The 23,539-nt window shown below is 43.0% G+C and overlaps 1 protein-coding gene across 2 annotated transcripts in view; it reads right to left on the reverse strand.

Moving 5' to 3' along the window:
• ENPP2 (ectonucleotide pyrophosphatase/phosphodiesterase 2) overlaps positions 1 to 21,399 on the reverse strand; it is a 108,451-nt gene extending 87,052 nt beyond the window's left edge. The window contains exon 1 of one of the 2 annotated variants that reach the window (XM_027568940.1): positions 21,379 to 21,399. In XM_027568940.1, the coding sequence (XP_027424741.1) occupies positions 21,379 to 21,384 (6 nt within the window). In that variant the 5' untranslated portion in view covers positions 21,385 to 21,399. Of the gene's footprint in view, positions 1 to 20,012; positions 20,263 to 21,378 lie in introns of those variants that run through there. The other variant, XM_027568922.2, reaches the window with a different exon arrangement.
• Between the last annotated feature and the right edge of the window lie 2,140 nt (positions 21,400 to 23,539).

Below are 23,539 nucleotides of genomic sequence, written 5' to 3' on the forward strand. Positions count from 1 at the left end.
TCATGTTCTCAGCATTCAGCAAAGAGCTGAGCACCTAACAGGTGCTTAGTAGTGACATAGCTTCTAGGAAAATTCCTTTACTTTTAGAGAGATTATATGTAGATTAAAGTTGGAAATGTTACAAACCAGGCTTGTCACATTCTCTCTGACCTCAAGAGAGAATGAGCAGCATTTATTTGGCAAAGGGTGGGGTGACTCTGGAGACAGCCTTGAATGCATGAGTTTGAACTACAATACAAAGACCCTCCATTTGGATTGGAAAGCCCCAAGAATTTGAGCTGCTACTCAAGAAATTTGTTTGAACACAAACCTCAAAGGAAGTTTATGCTTGCCACTGGAATGGCATCATCACATGCTTAGCAGCACATCCATTGTGCTTAGCAATCCATCCATTCTCCTTTTGGAGAGGAAGCAAAACTGCTATTTCTGTGATTCCCCTTGCAAGAAAACAAGAGCCAGTGACATCCAACAAACAAGGAATAGAAGGGAGTTTCCTCTGCCTGAGAAAAGACTTCTATGAAAACTTACAGCTAACACCGTACTTAATGGTGAAAGACTGAATGCTTTCCTCCTAAGATCAGAACAAGACAAGGATGTCTTCTCTCGCCACCTATTCAACACTGCATTTCTAGCCAGAGCAATTAGGCAAGAAAACAAACAAAAGGCATTCCAATTGGAAAGGAACAAATCTAGCTATCTCTATTCACAAGACAACATGAATTTGCATATAGAAATCTTAATGAGGGGCGCCTGGGTGGCTCAGTCATTAAGCGTCTGCCTTCGGCTGAGGTCATGCTCCCAGGGTCCTGGGATCGAGCCCCGCATCAGGCTCCCTGCTCGGCGGGAAGCCTGCTTCTCCCTCTCCCACTCCCCCTGCTTGTGTTCGCTCTCTTGCTGTGTCTCTCTCTGTCTCTGTCAAATAAATAAATAAAAATCTTAAAAAAAAATCAGTTGTGTTTCTGTACACTAGCAATGGACAACCTAAAGGCAAATTAAGAAAACAACTGCACTTACAATAGTATCAAAAAGTATAAACTACTCTGAATCAATTAAACAAAAGAAGTATTAGATTTGTACACTGAAAACTAGAGTGTCATAGTAATACATTATGGAAGACCTAAATAAATGGGAAGACATCCATGTTCATAGATTGGATGACATTATTGTCAAGATGGCAAGAAAGTGGAAAAGGTGGTCCACAGCATGGGAGAAAATACTTGCAAATCATACATCTAATAAGGGCCTAGTACCCAGAATATATAAAGAACTCTTGCAACTCAGCAGTAAAAAAAATATAACCCACAGTTTTTAATGGATTGGCACAGACATTTCTAGAAAGAAGATATATAAATAGACAATGAGTACATGAAAAGATGTTCAACAGCATTAGTCATTAGGGAAATGCAAATCAAAACAACAATAGAATACCACTTCACACTCACTATGATAGCTAAAATTAAAAACATACAATAACAAGTGTTGGAAAGGATGTGAAAAAAATTGGAACCCTCATATATTATTGATAGGACTGTAAAACAGTGCAGCCACTTTGGAAAACAGTTTGGCAGTTCCTCAAAATGTTAAACATAGAGTTAGCATATGACCCAGCAATTCCACTCCTAGGTATACCCTAGAGAAATAAAAACATACGCCCACATAAAACCTTGTACACAAATGTTCATAGCAGAATTATCAACTGATGAATAAACTAAATGAACTATATCAATACAATTAAATATTATTCAGCAACAGAAGGGAATGAAGTCCCAATACATGTTATAACATGAATCAACTTGGAAAAAATCAAGTGAAGGGGCGCCTGGGTGTCTCAGTTGTTAAGTGTCTGCCTTTGGCTCAGGTCATGATCTCAGGGTCCTGGGATTAAGCCCCCCATCAGGCTCCCTGCTCCACAGGAAGCCTGTTTCTCCCTCTCCCACTCCCCCTACTTGTGTTCCCTCTCTTGCTTTCTCTCTCTCTATCAAATAAATAAATAAAATTTAAAAAAAAAAAAGAAAAAATCAAGTGAAAAAAGCCAAACACAAAGGCCATGTATTGTATTATTTCATTTATATGAAACATCTAGAATAGACAAATCCATAAACAAAGAAAGGAGATTAGTGGTTATCAGGTGATGGGGGAGTGACTGCTTTGGGTATGAAGTTTTGTTTGGGGTGATGAAAATATTCTAAAATTACATAGTGGTGATGTTTGCACATCTCCATAAGAGTAATAAAAACCACTGAAATGTATAGTTTAAAAGGGTAGGTTTGTATGGTTTATGAATTGCTCAAAAATTGCTGCTTAAAAAAAAGAGAGAGCGCTAGTGAGATTATCCCTGCAGTGAAGCAAATTCCAAAGCATCTGGACCCACAGGAAAGGAACATTAACCCTGACCTTCAGCTCTCAGGTCAGTGCCTTCCAAGCTGTGTACAGAGTCACCTCAGTTACCCTCCAACCCTTTCAATTAACAGGGACTGAAGCATCTGAGTCCTGGTGTGGACCTATTGTAACCAGTCCCTGTGTGTGATGAAACCCTTCACATTCCTAAAAATAGGAGGATCTCTTTCAGAGTATTTTGGGGCCCCTGCCATAGTACTTTAATCAAGTTTCCTGTTTCCTTTTTACTTTAAAATAAAGTGAAAACCCAGTTCTCGCCTACAGATCTCAAGGGGCTTGAATCTTAATGGCAACAAACCATAATCAGAGTTTGTGGGACAGTTGTGGGAATTCAAGAACAATGTCTTGGAACAACATGGATGGGCCTTGAGGACGTTATGCTCAGTGAAATAAGTCAGACAGAAAAGACAAACACGGAATGAACTTACTTAATAGGTGGAATCTAAAAAAAGCTCATAGACCCAGAGGCGGGGGACGAGGAGTAGGCAAAATGGGTGAAGGGGGTCAAAAGGTTACAAACTTCTAGATATAAAATAAATAAGTCATGGGGATGTAATATAGAGCATGGTGACAATAATTAATAATACTGTATTGCATATTTGAAAGTCACTAAAAGAGTAGTCTTAAAAGTTCTATTCTCAAGAAAAAGAATTCTGTAGCTATGTTTGCTGACAGATATTAACTAAACTTATTGTGGTGATCATTTTGCAATGCATACCAATATAGAATCATTCTGTTGGACACCTGAAACTATATAATGTTATATGTCAATTACACTTCAATTTAAAAAAATGCCTTGCATTTGAAGAACACTTCTTTAAAAAGAAAAGAAAAAAAAAAAGCCCTATGAGAAGAACCAAGGCTCACTCACTCTCCCTACTTTGTGATCAGGAAAACTGAAAGGCTGCTCATAGGCGAGGTTGCAGAGCTAAAGTACCTCTGACTGGGAGCGATCATGACAGCTCAGACAGGGTGGAGGGAAAGGGAAAAGCAAGTATGTATGAATGGTACCACACCTGGCAGGGACCAGACACTCCATAAGTTGTAGCTAGTAATTTCCTGCTCTTTGCCAGACAACATACTAGAGACATTTATATACATATGTATTGCCTTATTTAACCTTCTTTAAACTTTTCACGGTATTATCATTGTCAATATATGAGAAAACAAGCTCAAGTATATCAGGCAACCTGCCCAAGTTCACGTACCTATTAAATGGGGGGGTCCTCTTTTCTCCATGATTTCCTAATGAGGATTATAAAACTGGCAAGATCTAAAAGGAATGGGAATGTTAACTATTTGCTGGGAGAAACATGAGTCTATTAAAAGTAGAGAATCTGATAAATGTTTAATAAGTCTTAATACTTGATAATGTCTCCTAATTCAGAACATATCAGAAGCCACAGATTAACTTCTATTCTAGGCTGACCTAGTTCTCACCCAAAAAACGAATGAGTTGGTAATGAGGAAGTGACTGACCAGAACCGTGGGTGTCGTAGCCATGTCATTTCAAGGTTCCTAGGAGATCAGAGAGAAGGCCAGTCATTGTCAGACAATTGCCCTCAACTTTGAGAAACCAGAGTTTTACAAATTCATATAATCTTGATTCAAGGCAGATTTCACGAGCACTCACTACAACATAAGCTAATGGTTATCAAAAGCGTACTCTGTGCCGGGGCTATCAGAGATATTGAGATAAAAAGCAGGTTTTAACTGGGAGATGTGGAAGTCAACAGTTTGTTAAGCACACTCTGGTGAGTGCTGTCATAAGAGGTATGCAATGGGCATGTAAGAATTGGCTCACTCAATCTCTGTTCCACTCTACTCCCAGGGAGCCCTCGTGTCTTGCAGATTTTTTGTTGGATGCATTATGGATACAATTTATATATTCTTCCAGTTTTACTCCTAATATTGTCTTTCTGCACATGATATTTGAACAACAGAATGGAGACAAGATCCATCTTCCTGCCCCTTCAGCTGTTTCTCTGATAGCAATTTTTGTAAAAGAGAGCTGGGAGTTTTTGTTACCTGCAGATTCTATAGAAGTCCATGCTTGACCACAGCTCTCAATGACCTCATTATATCTTGGGTTCCTTTAGTAGACAACTACTGTCCAATCCAGGAGAGAAAAGCTCAGCTGAGCCAGGCACAGACTGGACTCCCATCTGGATTGGGTTCGCTTTGGATGTCTCATTTCAGTAGGTCACTACAAAACTAGATGGCATTGAGAAAGCTTGACTAGGATGATGAGGAGTCCATGTTACCCAACCCACTCATTCATTTGTTTATTTATTCAACAAACTTTTACTGAGCACCTAGTATGCATCAGGCATTAAGGATGCAATATGAATGGAACAAAGCCTCTACCTCAAGATCCCACACTCTAGTGGGAGAAGAAATGTTAACATAAGGCCAGGTATTTGGTAAGTGATAAGGAAAACAAAATTGAGCAAGAGAACAGCGAGTAAAGGGAGCAGCTATTTTCAGTTGGATGGTAATGAAGGTCTCTCTGCAGAGATGACTTCTGAACAAAACCCTAAATAAAGTGAGGGAAGAACCAGGTATCTCCTGGAAGGAATAGCAAATGGGGAGTCCCTAAGATAGGAGCAGCCCAGTACATTCAGGAAGGCCCGTATGGGCAGAGTGGAATGGGAGAAAAAAATCGCAGACGATCTCAAAGAAGCTATTGGGTGCTGGTTCACGCAGGACCTCACAGGTCACAGTGGAGCCTTTCTGTTTCATTTTGGGGGTGATGAGAAGCTACCGGGGGGAGGAGGAATTTTAATCAGGCAGTGGTATGATCTGATTTGTTTCAAAAGGCTCATCCAACTGGTGAATGGATATTTAATGAGCTCCCCAGTGGCCAGGGTTAAAGAGCCTATGCAGCCTGGGTGCCTTGCGTGGATGATAGAAGAAGGTGGGTGTGGTTGTCTTTCTCAAATATTCTAAGGGCAATGCAAGACCTATGAGTTTTATTTTGTGTACTCCCTCGGGCAAAACTAGAAGTTGCTGAGAAGCATGTTTCACCTCGTATGTGGAACTTTCTAGCAATCAGTGCTGCCAGAGTTGTCTTACAGAAAATGAACTCATGGTTACGATTCATGAACAGACTGCTGTTAAGGAATTATTGTAAAGAAATTCAGAGGAAGATTGGCTACACAACATTTTACGTCCTTTACAACTCTAGGCTTCTATTATTTAACTCTCTCCTTCAAACTCTTTTAGGGTGGGGTGCCTGGGTAACCTGGTCAGTTAAGCATCCAACTCTTGATTTCGGCTCAGGGCATGATCTCAGGGTTGTGGAATCGAGGCCGGCATGGGGCTCTTTGCTCAGTGGGGAGTCTGCTGGAGATTCTCTCTCCTTCTCCTTCTGCCCCTCCCCCCTCAAATAAATAAATAGATCTTCAAAAAAAACTCTCTTAGGGAGCTGAGTTCTCTCTCTGCAATGACCAGCAAATAACTACTCAAATTAAATTAAATAACCAGAATTCACTTTTACTTTTCCTGAATAAATCAAAAGGAAAGGTAAGGATCCTGATACACTTTGTTCTTACTATTTCATCTCCTGAAGGAAATGTATATATATAGTTGTAGGTAGGCATATAATTTGCAGGCACAGTTTAATTTATGCCAATGAAGGAGAACATTGGTCAGGGCTAGGCTAAGAAAAGGAGAAACACCTTTCACAAAACCATTTGATGGACTTAAGCAAGAGATGAAGCAATCTACTCTGGGTAGATCTAAAAGACAGGCATAAAATGAGCTGACCTTATACTGCCTCTCCTAGCCTTATAGGTCTCATAATCCCTCGTAAACAGAGAGCCACTGCAAAGTTGAAATACAATGACCTTAGCTTGCCACTAGAGTATTATGCAAGAGAATGCAGACGTTCTGGACCTTACATCGTCCCACTAAACTTCTGTGGCTCTAATGAGAGATGTTAAACAACTTGTTAATTACTAAAATCCTTGGCTGTCGGGCTTAGTTAGAGTCATAACTCAGATGCTCACTAGCTGTGTGGCCTGGGTTAGGAAACCTCACTAGACCTCTGCTTCCAAATATGTAAAACCTCCCTCTCAGTTGTTGTGGGGATTAAGTAAAAAGGTCCTTGTGGTATTAATTGTTAATAATAACAGCTACCATCTATTGAGCACATAGAATATGCCGGACATTGCACAGAGATTCTCTCAACAGTCTTGCAAAGTACATACTGGTTTCTCTTTTTGACAGAGGCTCACACAAGTTTAAGTAATTTGCCCAAGTTCATGCAAATTCATTCAAACTCAGGTCTGCCTGTCCAGAGTCTAGCTTCTAAGAACTTCTATTATAGTCCACTATGTTATGATACATTTAGTTTATTACTTTTTTAAAACATCATCCAATCTCACAAGTAGAAGGCAGTTGAGGGGTTTTTCTCTTAGTGCCTTTCAGAGTTCAAATACAGGGGTGCCTGGGTGTCTCAGTCGGTTAAGCATCGGACTCTTGATTTCGGCTCAGGTCATGATCTCAGGGTCATGGGATCAAGCCCCAAGTCGGGCTCCGCATTCAGTGGGGAGTCTGCTTGAGATTCTCTCTCTCCCTCTCCTCCTCAGGCCCTCCTCCTGCTCCCTCTCTCTCTCAAATTAATCTTAAAAAAAAAAAAAAGAGGTCATATACAGAACAGACTCTGTAAAGAACAGTTTCTCATTTTGGCACCAACTGCAGGTTGAAGCCATTCTACCAATGCATTCTTTTTGTGTCCCCTGACCAAGGTAGCTGGTTTTGCATGCCTTCAAGGTTTGGAGCTGGCTGAGCTCAGTCACAGCCTTGTAGCCAATGGCCTCAGGTCACAGAGCACTTTGCAAAAGATGCCGTTTTCTCCTTTTCCCAGTCTTCTCTCCCTTCCTGCTGCTGTTTCCCCTTCTTCCTGAGAACTGACAAAAATTCTCTCTTATTTTTGCAGTTAATCTCATGTGACCTTACTATTGACAATGACCCAGTTGTTTTACCCAACGACAACACAGTTGATGAGATGCCAGTGCTAAGGACAAAGATCGCCGCCTGACGGAGCTGGGAGCAAACTTTCTGTATTGGTTCCTCTCACTGCACACAACACATTCTAATCATAATAATGGCACTGAGCACAGTAACCCCTACCAGGAGTCAACCATGGGCCAAACATTTAACATAGGGGTTAGCACACATTCACTCGTTCATCCATTTAGGCAGCAAATACTGTTTTAGGCAGAAAAGACACCAGCAATTAACAAAAGAACCCAAATGCCCGCTCATGGAGCTTATATTTTGCTGGATGGAAAAGACATAAAATATACAAATATGTCAATTAGTGATAGGAGGTATGAGTAAAGAATAAAACAGGGTGGTGGGAACGATGAGAGATGGCAGTTAGCCCTTGAACCACACAAATAAAGCCATTTGGATTATCCTATTTTACAGATGAAGAGTTTGAATAATTTACCAAAAGTCATCCAGAGTTAAAACAAGAATCTGCCATATTCTGATAATGACAATAGATATAACGATTATAATAATTAACCATCTAAGAAGGTAATATATAATGACCTGATATAATTGCATGAAGTAAAGGATCCTATTTTATGAGTGAAGAACCAAGACTCAGAAAGATGAAATAATTAGCTCACAGCCCGGGAAAGGATTTTCAACCAGTCTGAATGGCTCAAAGTCCCTGATCTTTCCACCAAACCCTGTCCCCTCTGTTGTATTTGTTCCGTCCGAAATTCTCACTGAACTGAAAGTTTCTTGAGGACAGGGACTGCATCTCCACCACCTCCTGCAAGTTCTCCTGCATCTGGCACAGAAAGTGTTGAGCCTTCTGCATCTGGACCAGCCGCATTCCCCAGAGAGAAAGATGGCTGCCCACTCTAATATTCAGTCAGACTTTCTCAACCTTGCTTGGCAGCAGGTCCCTGTGTGTAATTAGCATGGCGGGCAATATTACCCTTGAATCCCAGAGCGCCAAGTGACATTCAGAGCTCACAGTGCAGTGGCACACTGCTTGCATCAGCCCAACCTCTTGGAAATACCTGCATTCCCAGGCGGACTTGTGTCTTGCATTGCCTCATTTGCCTCTTTATTAGACTGCTGTGGAAGGAGTAAACAAGTGGGATGCACATGGCCTGCATTTTAATGAGGGCCGATCCTATGGAGTCAAGGGGGCATTGTGATGAGTTTGAAGGGCATACCGACTCGCGGCATCACGCCAGCTCCAGCCGAACAAGGCTTTCCTCAGCACTCACCGCAGTGGTGCTCAGAGCTGTGCTTTGCACTTACACGCACAGCGTGGCTGACCCCTCGTCGGTGATCAGATTGGGTGAACGAATGAATGATTTTCGTTCGTATGGTTCAAGTTGCTTCGTGGGGAGTCCAACACAGCTGAATGGAAACATTTTGAGAGCAAGTGTGATTCTTTCTTGGTGACAATTTAGGGAAACGTAGATACTTCTTAGAGTCCAGCTTGAACCTAGGTTCAAACTTCCGTGCTGCCACTTTCTACCTGGATGAGCACGGAAACTAACTCATCAGACTCGTCTGCTCTCGCGAGCCTGCCGTTCTCAGCTCAGAGAGGCCTCGGCCACGTTGCTTGCTCCCTGGTCTCCACTCACCTTTTTGTCTTGCAATACCTACCCTAACTCCTGGCATGTGTGCCTCTCCCACTGGACTGTAAACTCGACAATATTAGCGAGTCTGTGCCCTTTCCCTCTTATCTCCAGAGCCTAGCATGGTGCCTTGCATACAGAGACATCTCATTAATATCGGTTGAATAAATTAGCAAAGGAAGAGGATGGTGGAGAAAGAGGAAGGAAATTGTAACCCAAGTGTGGAGGGTTCAGACAGAGGAGAAAAGGGATCAGGTACAGGTCCTGCAGCTTTACGCTCTGTGACATAGTGGCAGGGTTGGCTGGGGCCTTCTCCTTCTGTCCTTCCCCAGCCTGGCCCCCAGGGCCAGAGTTCTCAAGAATTCTCTAGATCCTAGAGGAGTGTTAAGCCTCAACCTTAGAAAAATAATGGCACTTTCTTGTCCCTGTCCCCACACACTCAAGACATGCTGGAGAAATTGCAAACCCCTGCTGCTGATGTCCACACACACTTCGATCTCTTCACTTGAACAAAGCCTCCAGGAGCCTCGGCCGTGTCTTCAGTTACTTCAAAGTGACTAGCCATTCAAGCACTTGTATACAATGTTGAAAATTTTTCCAGGCTTTTCAAGACTGCCACCCCCATCCCTCTTGGGGAATAACTCTATCCCCTAATTTCCCCAAAAGATCAAGGCTATTCTAATATGCTTAATACATTCTACATACAAATTTTATTCCTAGTGATTCCAGACACAAAATTTGCTTTGGAGGGTGAGAATACTAGTAAAAACTGGGTGTTTTTTTTTTTTTTTTTTTTCTTGTTTTTGCCTAAGGATCAAATTATAGATTGAGGTGTTTCTTAGGAAAAGTGCTTGTCTTGTGTTATTTAGGAAGGTCATTCTCTGGCAGCCTGACTACATGTTTAGTCAATTTAGAGCCATTGGGAGTGGAAGTTAAGACTATAAATAATCAGGGGTAATAGTAATAAGGGGTTTAGGATCCAGTGAGCACTGGATGAACATCCTGTAATATCTCACAACACGTCTTCCTGAGGCAAACTGTGAGACTTTGAGCTGTGAGACCTTGCTGAGTTATTGAACCTCTTTAGGCCTTCACTTTTTCTCATTCTAAAAAAGAGAATAACAGTAACTCCTTCAAAGGGTGGTTTTGAGCAGGTGCAGGCAAACTTTATCTGTTAAGGGCCAGATCATAAATATCTTCGGTCTTGCAGGCCATGCAGTGATCCCTATCATAACGACTCAACTTGCTATTGTAGCATGAAAGCACACACAGGCTCTACAGAAACAAAGAGGGGTGGCTGTGTTCCAATAAAATTTTATTTACAAAACAGGCAGCAACCAGATTTGGCCTACAGGCTATAATTTGCCAACCTCTGGTTTTGAAGATTACACAAGATAATGTATGTGCTTTGCATGATCCCTAGCATACAACAAGTCATCAAAAAAGATAGTATAATTATGGTTTCAGCATGAGATGACCAGTGCTTTCAAGTTGGGTCAAAAAAATCCCAACCAAAAATCAAGTAAATTTAACATTGTCAGGAACCTCTGAAGCCTTAACTTGGGTAATGTATAAATTTCATAGACTTTTTTTGAAATATTGAAAAATTATCAACACTCTACCCCTAATATTACTTTATAGGTAGGGCTACCAGAGACAATCGTCTTTTAGTATTTTCAATATTGAGCACACATTTACACTAAAAAGGTATTCATTGATTTTTGAAATTGAAATTTAACTGGGAATCCTGGGGTTTTCTCTTGTTATTGTGGCCTGTTTTGTTCGGTTTGTCTGTTTTTTCCTAAATCTGACAAACTTACCTATGGACCTCTATGATTCCACAATTTGGAAGCCACTGGTTTTGTCCCATAATAAGAATAACCCAACACAAGCAACATTTTGTTCCTTCAGGGAGGAAAAGAATTACATTCCTATGGAATTATCCCCAAGGTTCAAAACTCATAAGTCCCCTGGGTAGAAGCCACTGAAAAACACTAAGACAACCAGTGCGCTGCACTCACAGGTGCCAAGAACAAGCTTAGGTCACCCAAGGAAAAAGTGCAATAATCTTGCATTTGTTCCTGCTGATTAAAGTCAAGCAGCTTCTGGAAACTGTGAGGCAGCCCTCACATCACTCTGTTGAATTAATATCTGAGCAGTATTAATGATGGAAAAACCCAATTATATCCAACACGTCCAAAGTTTTGCAATTGGACTTGTCAGCAATCAAACTGTGTACTAAGAAAGCCCAGTTGGTCAGTAAACAAAGCTTCTGAGTGGAGAAGAAATATTCTGCACACATAAACACAGGCGCCTAGATTCCTGATAAATATTTGATAATGAAGACGTGGGAGGGGTAGGTGCCTTCAGGCATCAGATATCTTCCAACAAGTAGGATTATAAAATCTTTCTCAGGGGATTTAGAAAAAAAAAGAGAGAGAGAGAGAGAAATGTGGCTCAGCATGCCACAACCCATGTCTTTTCAAACTTTAAAGACAAAAGATGGTATTTGACATGCCCACGAAGGTGAAAGTAATAAAGTATTTTGTATTTAGTTTCAAAAGGTCTATGTTTGAGTTTCAGCTCTACCACTTCTAACCTGTGCAACCTTGAATCTCTCTGAACTCCAATTCCTATCTCTGAAACAGAAATATAAGAATTATCATCTCTTACGCTTTGGTCAGGGTCAAAGGAGGTTGTGAATATGGAAAGGCTTTGCTAACTGGGAAGAGCAATACACGGTCATCTATCATTCCTATGAGTAACAGCAGAGTCTCTGGTGACTGAAGAGCAAAATAATGTATTGAGTGTTACCAGCTGAAACCATGCCAGGGAACTAAGCGCTCATGAAATCTGTAATTAATTTAAGTCTGTATTAAGCCATGATAAAGTATCACATACTGAATGGCTTGAGTAACAGAAATTTATTGACGCACAGTGCTGGAGGCTGGAAGTCCAAAATCAAGGTGTCGGCAGGGTTGGTTCCCTCTGAGGGCTATGAGGGAGGGATCCGTTCCAGGACTCTCTTCTTGGCTTTGTAGATGGCCATTTTCTCCCTGTGTTTCTTCCCAACCTCTTATATGTGTATCTCTGTGTCAAATTTCCCTTTATATAAGGACACCAGTCCTATTGGATTAGGACTCACCCTGATGATCTCACTTTACTTTGATTACCTCTGTGAAGACCCCATGATGGTTAGTTTTATGTGCCAATTTGACTGGGCTAAGGGATGATCCAATAGTTGGTAAAACATTTCTGGGTGTGTCTATGAGGGTGTTTCTGGAAGAGATTAGCATTTGAGCCAGTCGAGTAAGGATCACCCTCAACAATGCATCATTCAATCTACTGAGGTCCTGAATAGAACAAAAAGGTAGAGGAAGGGCAAATTTGCCCTTTTTGCTTAAGCTGGGACATCCATCTTCTTCTGCCCTTATACATCTATGCTCCTAATTCTCACACTTTGGACTTAGACTGACACCATCAGCCTCCCATTCTTTGGATTCAAACTAAATTACACCACCAGTTTTCCTGATTCTCCAGCTTACAGACAACAGATCTTGGGAATTCTTGGCCTCCATAATCGTGTAAGCCAATTCTTACCTCCAAATAAGGTCACACTCTGAGATATTCGGGGTTAGGACTTTAACTAGGAGGTGAGGGAGAGACACAATTCAACCCATGCCAACAACTTTCATTTATTTTGTTAAGAAGTCACCAAACTGATTCATAGTGTTTCCTAATCAAGGCTTGCTTCTCAGATGAAAACATTGAAACATGAAAACAAACTCTGCAAAGGATACCTACCCGTTTGCTGAGTGTCTAAGATGATAAATTATTTACTTCAGAATAAGGATCTAAAGCCATGCCATATACCTTCTTTAAATAGCAAAACATTAGGTAGTGTCCTTTTTAAAGAATTATGTTTATCCTGTAACATACTTGTCATTTTTCCTTATACTTAGCTTGGGAATAAAAATTTGTCACACTGATATTCACAGAGATGCTGAAGTTTTTAGATTTCAAACTCAATTCTTTAAGAAATATATTTATAGGCTATCTCTCACGTCTGCATCAAGCTTACTGACTGTTGACACATTTCCAAATCAGATGCTTTCATTAAATTAAAAAAAAAGCTGGTAAGTATATACACACATATAAATAAAAAATCTTATATATTATACATCTATATAACATGGAATAGGAGCAAAGTTTTTAAAAGTAAAATTAGGGGCACCTGGGTGGCTCCCTTAGTTAAGTGTTTGACTCTTGATTTTGGCTCAGGTCATGATCTCAAGGTCATGATTTTAGGTTCAGGAGATCAAGTCCCATGTCAGGCTCCACACTCAGTGGGGAGTCTGCTGGAGATTCTCTCTCTCCTTCTCCCTCTGCCCCTCCCTCTGTACTCGTGCTTTCTCTCCCTCTCTAAAATAAATAAGTAAATCTTTAAAAAAAAATTAAAAATTAAAAAATAAAAGTAAAAGTAAACTTTTTTAAAATTCTTACCTTCTTAGCAACTCAGTATCCTTATTTTAGTCATAAACTGTCTTGTCATTTTAGAAATTATAAATGTTCCATATAGAACAGATAATGGGTGCATGGGCATCTGTCTCAGGAGGTAATCATAACATTATTTGTACCATAAAAAAGTAGAAAGAGCCTGATGTCCACCAAGAGGAGTTTGTTAAAGAAATCACGAGACAGCAAAATGGAACGCAATGCACCCACTGAAAATCATGTTTTTGAAAAATATATAATGTCATGGGGTAATACTCTACTCCTGGTATGTTGTTAAGTGAAAAACAGGTTACAGAAGGATTTGCATGACTCTGGTTTTAAGACTACATGTGCATAAAATGGATATTCACCTATGTGTTAATATGTTTATCTCCAGGTACTGAGAATGTAGACAATTTTTTGTTTCTTCTGGGTACTTTCCTTATTTAACTTTTTCCTACAAAATGCATGCATTCCTTATAAAATGAAAATATGACTTTTTTTTAATAAATGGAAATTTCCTTCTGAAAGGTTCTTGCCTTAGACCGAGCACCATTCATACCACAGGGTTACTGTATGTTTCATAGATGTTAGGACTGGACTTCTTGGCGATAATAGAAGGAGCCCAAATAAGTATAAAAACAATTATGTACTCAACATTATAACGCAGCCTAGGATGTTAAAGGAAGCCTTGATGAAGGACTTAGCATTTGATTTAGGTCAGACCTTGATGAAAAAGTATCTTCTCAATGAGGTAAATAGGGTGGACAGCGGAGGGGTGTTCCTGACATAGGAAAGGGCAAAAGTAAACAAACATGCAGCAACATGCCGAGTCTCCTCTGAAAGTAACAAATAGTTCAGTATGCTTCGTTCCTAGGGTTTCTAACAGGATGCCAAGGGAACAAGGCAGGAATATTAAGTCAGGGAGATGAATGCTCAGAAAATTTATTGTTCAAACTAAGACCCTTCAACAGTGAATGTGGGAATTCTCAAGAGCTACCAGGAGATAGCAGGCCAGCACTAGGACTGCTCAAGGAAACTAGGACCTATGGAAGCCCTACCAAGCCCCGGATCACACCAGCCCTTAAATGCCAGGCTGAGATATTGGAACTTCACACACTGAATCCTGGAATCTCAGAGCTGGAAGGAAATATCAGTGCCCACCCGGCCTAGCCACCTCTCTTCCTGCCTCTCCAACTCTTCCAAGAATAGTTACCAAGTGTTTGTCTTTGTTCAAATTTTTTGTCAGGAACACCCCTCCTCTGTCCTCTTGTCAAATATATCTGTGACAAAATGCTCCTTGCCTTGGAAGAGCTCGGTTAGAAAATTCCTCCTTGTATTGAGCTGAAATTTATCTCCCTGTATCTCCCACCCATTTAGCCCAGCTCTGCCATTTCAGAGAGATAAGTACAATGCTAATCTCCCTTCCACATGAGAGTGAAAGATGGAAAGACAGACATCAGAGCCCTCTAGGTCTTCCCCTTGGCCAGGAGAGGTCCTGCAGCCACCTTCCTACAGCATTCCTACAGGTGATCACTCTTTGCTTTACATCTCCTCATGAGCTTCTGAAGTGTTCCCCTCTTGTCCTCGTCCCTCTACCATGGGGGGTGGGGCCACCATCCTCTCTTGTTTATGTGACCACCACACCTCCCTTTCATCAACCACCCCTCCAGCTAGAATGATCTTTCCAAAACTTAAAACTGATTGGGACCGTGACCTGCTCATAGTGTTAATGATTCCCTTAATGGTCCCTCCTTAGCGATAGATGACAGCTCCGCCACATGAAAAATCTAGCCCCTGCCACCACTCTATCTCTTCTCTCTCATCCCCTCATTTCTCCGCTCCCCCTGTTTCAGTTCGGCCTACTGAAGGCACTGTCACCTACGTTTGGAACTCTCTTCCCTCCACCACCTGCACCTTGAGAACCCTGATTTAGCCTTTGGGTCTCAGTTTAAACATCACTTCCTCTAAAAAGTCTACCCTGGTCCAACTAAGTCTGGATTAAATATCCCTTGTTAGGTGGTTCCACAGGGACCTAAGCTTCCCCTATTAAAGTAAGTATAACATTGGATTTAAATCAGCTGCTTATTCTTCTAGTACCTTTGCTATATTGTGAATTCCATGAAAGCAAGTCTATCTTTCTTAATACCATTATCATCAGCATCTGGCACAATGATTGGTACATAATATATGCTTCAAAAAATGCTAATGGATTAATATGTATCACCCAGAACTAGATACAACTGTTCTGAGATGGTCTGCACAAAGCAGAGGAGAATGACTGTCACCTCCCGTGTTCTATATTCTATACCTTTTAAAATAAAACCTAACATTATTTTAGAGGATACATCTCACTATTGATTTTATTGTCAGTTTAAACTTCTAAACCTTAATTGTATGAAGCCATGACTTTTATCTTAAACATTCCCTCTCTGTCACTTCCTGCCCCCTGTCTCTCTGCCCCTTCTCTCTTCCCCTCTCTTTCTCCCTCCTCTTTCTCTCTATTTCTCACTCCCCCACCTCTCTCCCTCTCACACAGATACACCCAATGCTTTGCAATTCCCTTTATAACCCTTGCACAATACATTTTATATCTCTTTCTGCATACTTCCCCACAATATAAAAAGCCAAAATAGACTACAACTGATTAATAGCTTTTGGATCCTTAATCCTTATGCCTTTTTTCTAAGCAAATGTGATCAATGTATTATACTTTCATGGATCAATGATAGTGAATAAAAGAGGGTTAAGGACAAAGCCCAGAGCATTCTACCAAAGACATCTACCTGTTAATCCAATAGCCTTTAACAATCGCATTCAACCAGGTAGTAATTTAACCCACATGCATCCTCCTAATCCAGAAGAATATCGTAAGTTCTGGGCCCTTCTTGAAATCAAGGTTTTGAACTGATCGGTGATAAGTAGGCATGACCATGTTCCAGGTGCTTTATTCTAGTTAAAATTTCCAACACCTATTACCCCTTTTTAATACATAATACAACCATGATTCAGAGAGAAAGTCACACAACTAGTGAGTGCCAGGGCAGGAATGTGAGCCCAGGTCCTGTGACTCCAGGTTCAATACCACACATTACACTGGGATCCTCTCAAAAAAGAAAATATGCTTAATTGGATGTATGCTGGCTCCTACTAATCACCACCTACCCTCCCAAATATCCGTCGAATGAATTAATCCTTTGACTAGAGATTTTTTTTTTTTTTTAACCTTTGACTAGAGATTCTTAACCTGAGGTTCATGTCAACTCAAAGGAATCCAAGAGTGGACTTGTATGAACTTCCTGAAAGTTTACAGAAAGTGCCCTGTGCTGCATCTCGTCCATTTTTGCTGAGAAGAGTAATGTCCATCCAGATCTTGAAAGAACCACGGCCCCAAACAAGAACAACTTGCAGTTTCAATAACTCTCTATAGAACCTAATCGTCACTCACCTCTGTCTGGAGTTTCAGACGCACAGACTTCTCTCTTTGGAAAAAACCAAAGCTGCATTTTCTCCTCTCTAGTATCCCAAACCTCTACCACACTCAAGCCAGCCTTAGAGATCTCGTCTGCTGGTCCCTTCTGAGGCCTTGCAGACCTGGTATCAGAAGATACCAGCTTGCGTCTGCGGTAGCAGCTTATCAAAAGGCTCTCCTAGAAGCCCCCTATCTTCCCCACGGCCCCCTTCCCATGCCGGGTTCCAGCTGGAAAGGAGTCCTTCGCCTTCACAAAGCCAAAGCAAACCTGCAAAAGGCTTTTCCTGCAGCTCTTCCCGATCTTGAACAAGGTGAGGATAGACGCAGGGAGTAATCAGAGAAACTCATGAGTTGAGATGTGGATTGGAGAGTGAGCTGGGGTACTTGGGGGGTTATCTCAAATACCCAGAAAGTCTAAACCCTTCCTTTGTTAAAAAGGTGAAGACCATGCCTTTTCCTGATAATCACAGTTGACCTTCGCTTGTCATCCTTTACCATACTGTATTTATAGATTGTATCTCTCTCACCCTATTCAATGACCGAACATAATAGTCACTGACAAGAGCTGCACAAGAATTCGAACAAACTCACTGAGCATTCCAGTTGGGTCCAGGTTATAGGTTCTAAGGATGCTAAGACAAAAAGGGCTGATCCCTGCCCTTGAGGAGTTCCCAGGCCAGTAGGAGACAAATAAATAGTTTGTGCAAGAAGGACTGGTAAATGCTCTGACAGAAGGAATAAAGTAAGCTCTGGAAGACTATGGGACGGCCACCTAGCCCATTCTGGAGGATGGGGAGCAGATGGTCTGGGTAGTTTCCAAGAGAGAGTAGCTCTCAGCTGAGTCTTCAAGGAAAAATATAGACACAGACCCAAGAGAAGGGCAAGGAGGAAAGTCATGTTTCGTAAATAGTTTAATATGCCTAAATTTGCAAGCAATGTGCATAAAATGTGGAGAGGAAGTAAAGGATAAGAGATGATATTGCAGGGCAGGGTAAAAGACAAGTCATGGAGAACCTGTGCGCACTCACTCAACAGGAAAAAAAGAGGAATCTACTGAAGACTTTTCAAAAAAGATCTGTATGATGATATTTACATTTTAGAAAGATCATTGGACATAGTGTGTTGGGTGACAAGACAGAAGGCGTGCGATGGGTAGGACCGGCCTACGAGTGGGAAATTGTGACTCGAATAGAATGTGGGGAGGTACTGACTTCATCTAATACGGTGGCAGAGTAGATGGAGACACAGGGATGTGTGTGAATTGTGTGAAGCCGGTAGAAGCGAGACTTGGTGCAGTACTTGGTGACGGATCAGGTGTGAATGAAAGAGAGGAAGTCGCTTAGGATGATGCTGCTGGGTCTGGCTGGGACCCCAGGCAGGTCATTTGAGTCCTGGCGAATGGAAGAAGAGGAGCAGGCCCAGGAGGAGGGAGAAGATAAATTCAGTTTCCAACATGTTGATCTTAAGGTGTGCTCCCGGGGACGTCAAAGTGGAGATGTTCCATATAAAAGGTTGGTATTTAGGAGAAAGATCCGAATAAGCCGGAGGTTTGTACGAAATGGTTGCAGCCTTGGAAGCGGATGAGAGTTCCCAGGGGATGGAAAGGGAAGTGAATCAAGGATTCTCAGGATGCACCAATACTGCTGAAGGAAGACCTTTTAGAGGCCTTAAATCGGCACTGAGAAAGTCAGAGGGAATCCAGGACCGAGTCGGGAGATAGAGAGGGGGACGACCAACAGTTCAAAATGACACAGAGAAGCCCGGAGAAAACTGAACTTGCTCTAGGGTTCAGAGAGGTCTTTGGTGGCCCTGAGCAAGCTGTGCCTTCAGAAGCCAGGGTAGATGCCAGCTGAAGGGGTGCGAAGCAGTCACCAGGTGGTGAGGGAGTGGAGACAGCCAGTGTCACCCACTCTCAAGAAGTTTGGTGGGGAAGGTGGAGGACAAAATGGAGATGGGGAAGAGCAGAAGCTCCATTAACATCTAAGGAACTGAAGTGTGGAAAACCTCCTAGCCTCCGTAGAACTGAGCGTGAGATAAATACGTCAACAAATACCACCACCGGCTTCCCTCTCCGTCCTGCTGAGCGCTAGAAAGGCTTTTGTTTTCATTCCCTTTATCAGGGAGAAATGGCTCTGGGCTTAACCTGTTAAAATGAAACCAGAGTGTGGCAGGGCAGCAATGGAAACCCTTTGACCCACCGATCGTGCCTGCACACCGGCTGTGCCCACTGCCCCTTCCGATCCTCCCCACCTGCTCTGTTTGCCCTGGGAGATGTCCAAGTCCAGATCAAAAGCACCCTTACTCGGCAGATCCCAGGCTGCCTCAACTCTTATCCAAAATTAGCCAGATCCATTTGAAAGACTTGTTCAAATAGTTAAGTACAAAGGGCCGAGAGAGACTGGCTTGCCCGCCTGTGTGCACGCCAATCAAATCTTTCCTTTGTGGAGCCCGGGAGGGGACCCGGCCCGCGCGGAAGGGGCTCCCTCCGTCTGCGAGATGATTCTCTTTCCTTTGGACACAAGTGTAGGATCCCAGAGAACATTACTGAAACAGATGGCTTTAAAAATCCCCATCCTTCCTGCAAAGCCCTTGTGCAACAGGTAATAAACAAAACGCGGAGCCGCCCGCGGCCCCGGGAGGAGACGGCTCACAGCACCCGGAGCCGGGCTGTGCCGCGGGGAGCTCCCACTGGGCACGGGTTCGAGCCCGTGGGTGAACGGAGACTCGTCCACGACCCCTCTCCGCAAGTTCCCCCGGCTCGTTTTCCAGAAACGAGAGACACAGTATTTAGAAACCCAAACATTCCCTGGCAACGAAAACGCGAAACGAGTTAAGCTCTGCATCTTGCGCTCCTGGAAATTGCTCCAGCTGAGTGCACGGGAACGCAGCCCAACAGGGACCGTTTTCCGGCAAATCTGGAGGCCCTTTGCAAGGTTTCCCAGGCGGACGGAACGGCAGCTCGGACTCGGGAGCCCCAGCAATGGAGGACGGGGAGAGAGAGAGAGAGAGAGAGAGAGAGGCGCCTACCGTACCCGATCGGCGCGGCGGGTCATGCTGCGGGCGTCTGGGCGCCTGGTCCCGGCCCCCGCGCTGCGGACGCGGCCTCTGCTGCAGGCCGGCGGACCTGTGAGCTCTGCCCCGGGACGTCGGCCCCGGACTGCTCTTGTTTGCACTGGGCCGTTTGCTTTTGGGATTTCTCCAATGCAGATGTAGTCAGGGGGCCGCTGTCCCGGGGGACAATGATTCCATTGGAAGCTGGCCTTTGACAAGACTCACACATGACCTTTGACTAAAATGGCTTTGGGGAAGGAAAGTGTCCGAAGGCTGAAGACGGGGGCATCCAGGGCAGCCGTCCACATTCCCACCCCCAACAGTGCCAAGTTAATTTTTCATCCCGTAATCTTTCCAGGAGAGTCTCCACGAGGTTTGATTTGCGATTCTCCTTCATTCTGTAGGATTCTTCCCCTGCTTCCAAAAGGATTTTGCTGCAGGAGTTTCCTGCCGTGCTGCTGATGAGTTCCCTGAATGAGCCTCTCCAGGTGAAACCTGGCCGGCGGTATACTGGATACTGGATACTCTAACATTCTCCGGAATAATACCACCATGTTCCCCCTTCCTTTAGAGCATGCTACAGTTACAAAGCGCTTTTCACGATCGTGCTGTCATTTGGCCTCTCAAACAATGCCGGGAGGCTCGCCTATTACTGCCATTTTACACAGAAAGAAACAGAAGCTCCAGAGAAATAGGGTATTTGCTCAGTCACCCAACCAGAAAGTGAAATCTCTGACCTCTAAACTGGCAGCCTGGCCACTTCCACAAAGCACCCACCTCCCTGCTGGGTGGCCCACAGCTCAAAGTCAATTATAACACAAACACACACACTGTAACACGAAATTATAACATGTACTATAAAGTAGTAGTGGCTGCAACTATTTTAATTTTTGAATTATGAAAGTGTTAGAAACTGCTTTAATATGATAGCTGTGATATGATATCCATATTGTGCTATCCACAGATGTCTCAAATTTATTGAGTACATTTTTTTTTTAACTGTCTGACTTTTTTTCCTTTAGCAGCTGCTCAAAGGCTATGGGAACCAGCCTGGCCACTCTGAGGTACGGGTACAAACCAGGGGTTCCTTAGGCTGCTACAAGAGTCCATCACTGGTGATGATCAGAGCCTGTTCCCTTCTTTTCTGGGTCCTTCCAGATGATGAAAGGGGACGGGGGTGTGGGATTGTGAGCAGAGCCCTGAACAAGGAGTCAGTATCCCACAATCTTATTGAGCAGAGAAGAGCTATGATGGTCTATAGAGACGCCCTGGAGACACCTGGTGTGTCAGGTGGTATCGCTCTCCTTTTTTTTCAGCTTAGGGAAGGGGAAAGGGGGTGATACTCACACACATTTTGGAAGGACTGTAAGGAGTCAGCCAGGAGGAGAAGAGGGAGAAGCACACCACTTGAGCCAGACACCACCACCTACAAAAGCTGTCGGGTGCCTTGGGCAACTGAAAATAATTCCTACAGGCAGATGCACTGGGTGTGGGAGGCCGAGCCTAGAGGAGGGTGTGGGTTTGGACTCTGACCAGGCTCCTGTATCATTCTAGGGAATCTGGACATTATCCTGCAGTGCCAAGTGGGTTAATACAGCCGGCCTGGGATATCAGCTCACGTGAAAAGGATGCAGGATTCATATGTTGTTCTACAATAAGAAAAAGAATATCTATCAACCTAGCTTGGAAGTTATGGGTATTAGCTTCATCAGACACATAGCGGTTTCTTCTTCCTAGCTACAAGAACAGGAGCAAGCTTTTTAACCTCACTGTGCCTCAGTTTTCTCATCAGTAAAATGGGGGTTATGGTATCTGCTATGAGAATGAAATGAAATTAGGTAGGTAAAACTCTTCGCTCTTCTGAGACACAGTAGCACTCAATAAAAGGTAACTCTTGTTCTATTTCATAGTACCTGGATGGGCGCAGTGCCTACCACGGAGAAACAAAGAGAAAACAAGGAGCTCTGTCCCTTCCAGTTCTCTCATTTCCTTCTCTCCACCACAATTTTAGGCTTTGACTCATGATGGTTTGTCCTTTGTTCCCTCCCCTTGTTATCTCTCAGCTCTTCGACATGACTTCCTTAATGACCCAGTCTAGACTTAATATCAATTGCAATCTTTCTCTCCTTCCAGACTCAGAGTTTGTTCCCTGCCTTGTCCTAAACCACTGCCATAGCCGTCTATGTGCAACCCCCCAAGACATAGTTATTTGCTTGCACTACACGTCACCACGCAGCCATGTCCACCAGTACCACCATTTACGTGGGGTCTGCAGCCTTGGCTCGGTGCCCACACCCACACTTGTGATCTTTCCAAATGTCCCTGACCATCCCACCTCTCCAGTTACACAAAGTCACTCTTCCCACCTCCTCAGAACCCTGAGCTCACGTCCACCTGGCTCCCTTTGAGCAAACAACCTCCTCTCCCCCAGCAGAACACTGTAGATATCAGGAGGGAATGCTACTTCCTGTTTCTGCACTAGCAGTTCCCTACCCCAGCTCCTCCCCTCCCACCTCAGAGATGCCCCTCCTTCTGTGTGCTTTGGAATCCCCCTCTTCCCATTTCCTCTGGAACATTCTTTGATCAACCATCACCCTATCTTTCAGTTTCTTCTCTACTGATTTCATTAGTTCATTTATTCGGTAAACATTTATAAAACAACTATACCATGCAGTCGGCACCTTTGATTCTGGGCATAAAAGGATAAATAAAACACCATAACCTATAAATACATTCAAGTCTTTTCCATACAATGAACCCCTTTTTTCCTAATGTGGTTTGAATATGTGCCTGTTCCTTACAATGACAACAATGAACACACACACACACACACACACACACACACACACACACACGTGCCCACTGCCTGGAACATACTTCTCATGAATCTTCCAAGGCTAGTTTTTTCTTTGAGAACCCAGCTTAAAGTCACCTCAAAGAGACCATCCTTGACTGGCCAATCTAAGGAACCACCCTCTCCCTCACTGTTGGCTGTTAATCTTTATTTACTTCATATCACTTATTTCACATTGTAATGAGAGACTCCTCTGTTTGCTTGCTTGCCTATTTTTTGTTCCTTCCACTAGCCTGAACCTCTGTGAGGTCTGGGACTCTTTTATTCACTGCTACGTTCCCAGTGTCCAGGGCGTACCTAGTAAGTTCTCAGAAAACCTTTGTTGACTGTCAACTCCCAAGTGCCAGGACCATTGTTGCTCTAATCTTTTTTTTTTTTAATCTCCATTATACAGCCTACTGGTTTCCAGTGCTGACTGCCAACAGAACTCCCTGAGCAGCTTTGAAAAATTCTGATGCCCAAAGCACCCTAAGACCAGTTACTCCTAGGGTGAGACCCAGCTCTCAATTTTTGTAAGCTTTCCAGGCAATTCTGAAAGCCAACCTTGACACCACTGACCTAACCTCTGCCTTACACACAGGTGATGCTCAATAAGGAAATGAAAGGATGAATGAATGATTGAAGGAATGGAGTCACTTAGCTCCCGCTTATCTT

This window comes from Zalophus californianus, chromosome 4, assembly GCF_009762305.2.
Source record: "Zalophus californianus isolate mZalCal1 chromosome 4, mZalCal1.pri.v2, whole genome shotgun sequence".
Classification (NCBI taxonomy): Eukaryota; Metazoa; Chordata; class Mammalia; order Carnivora; family Otariidae; genus Zalophus; species Zalophus californianus.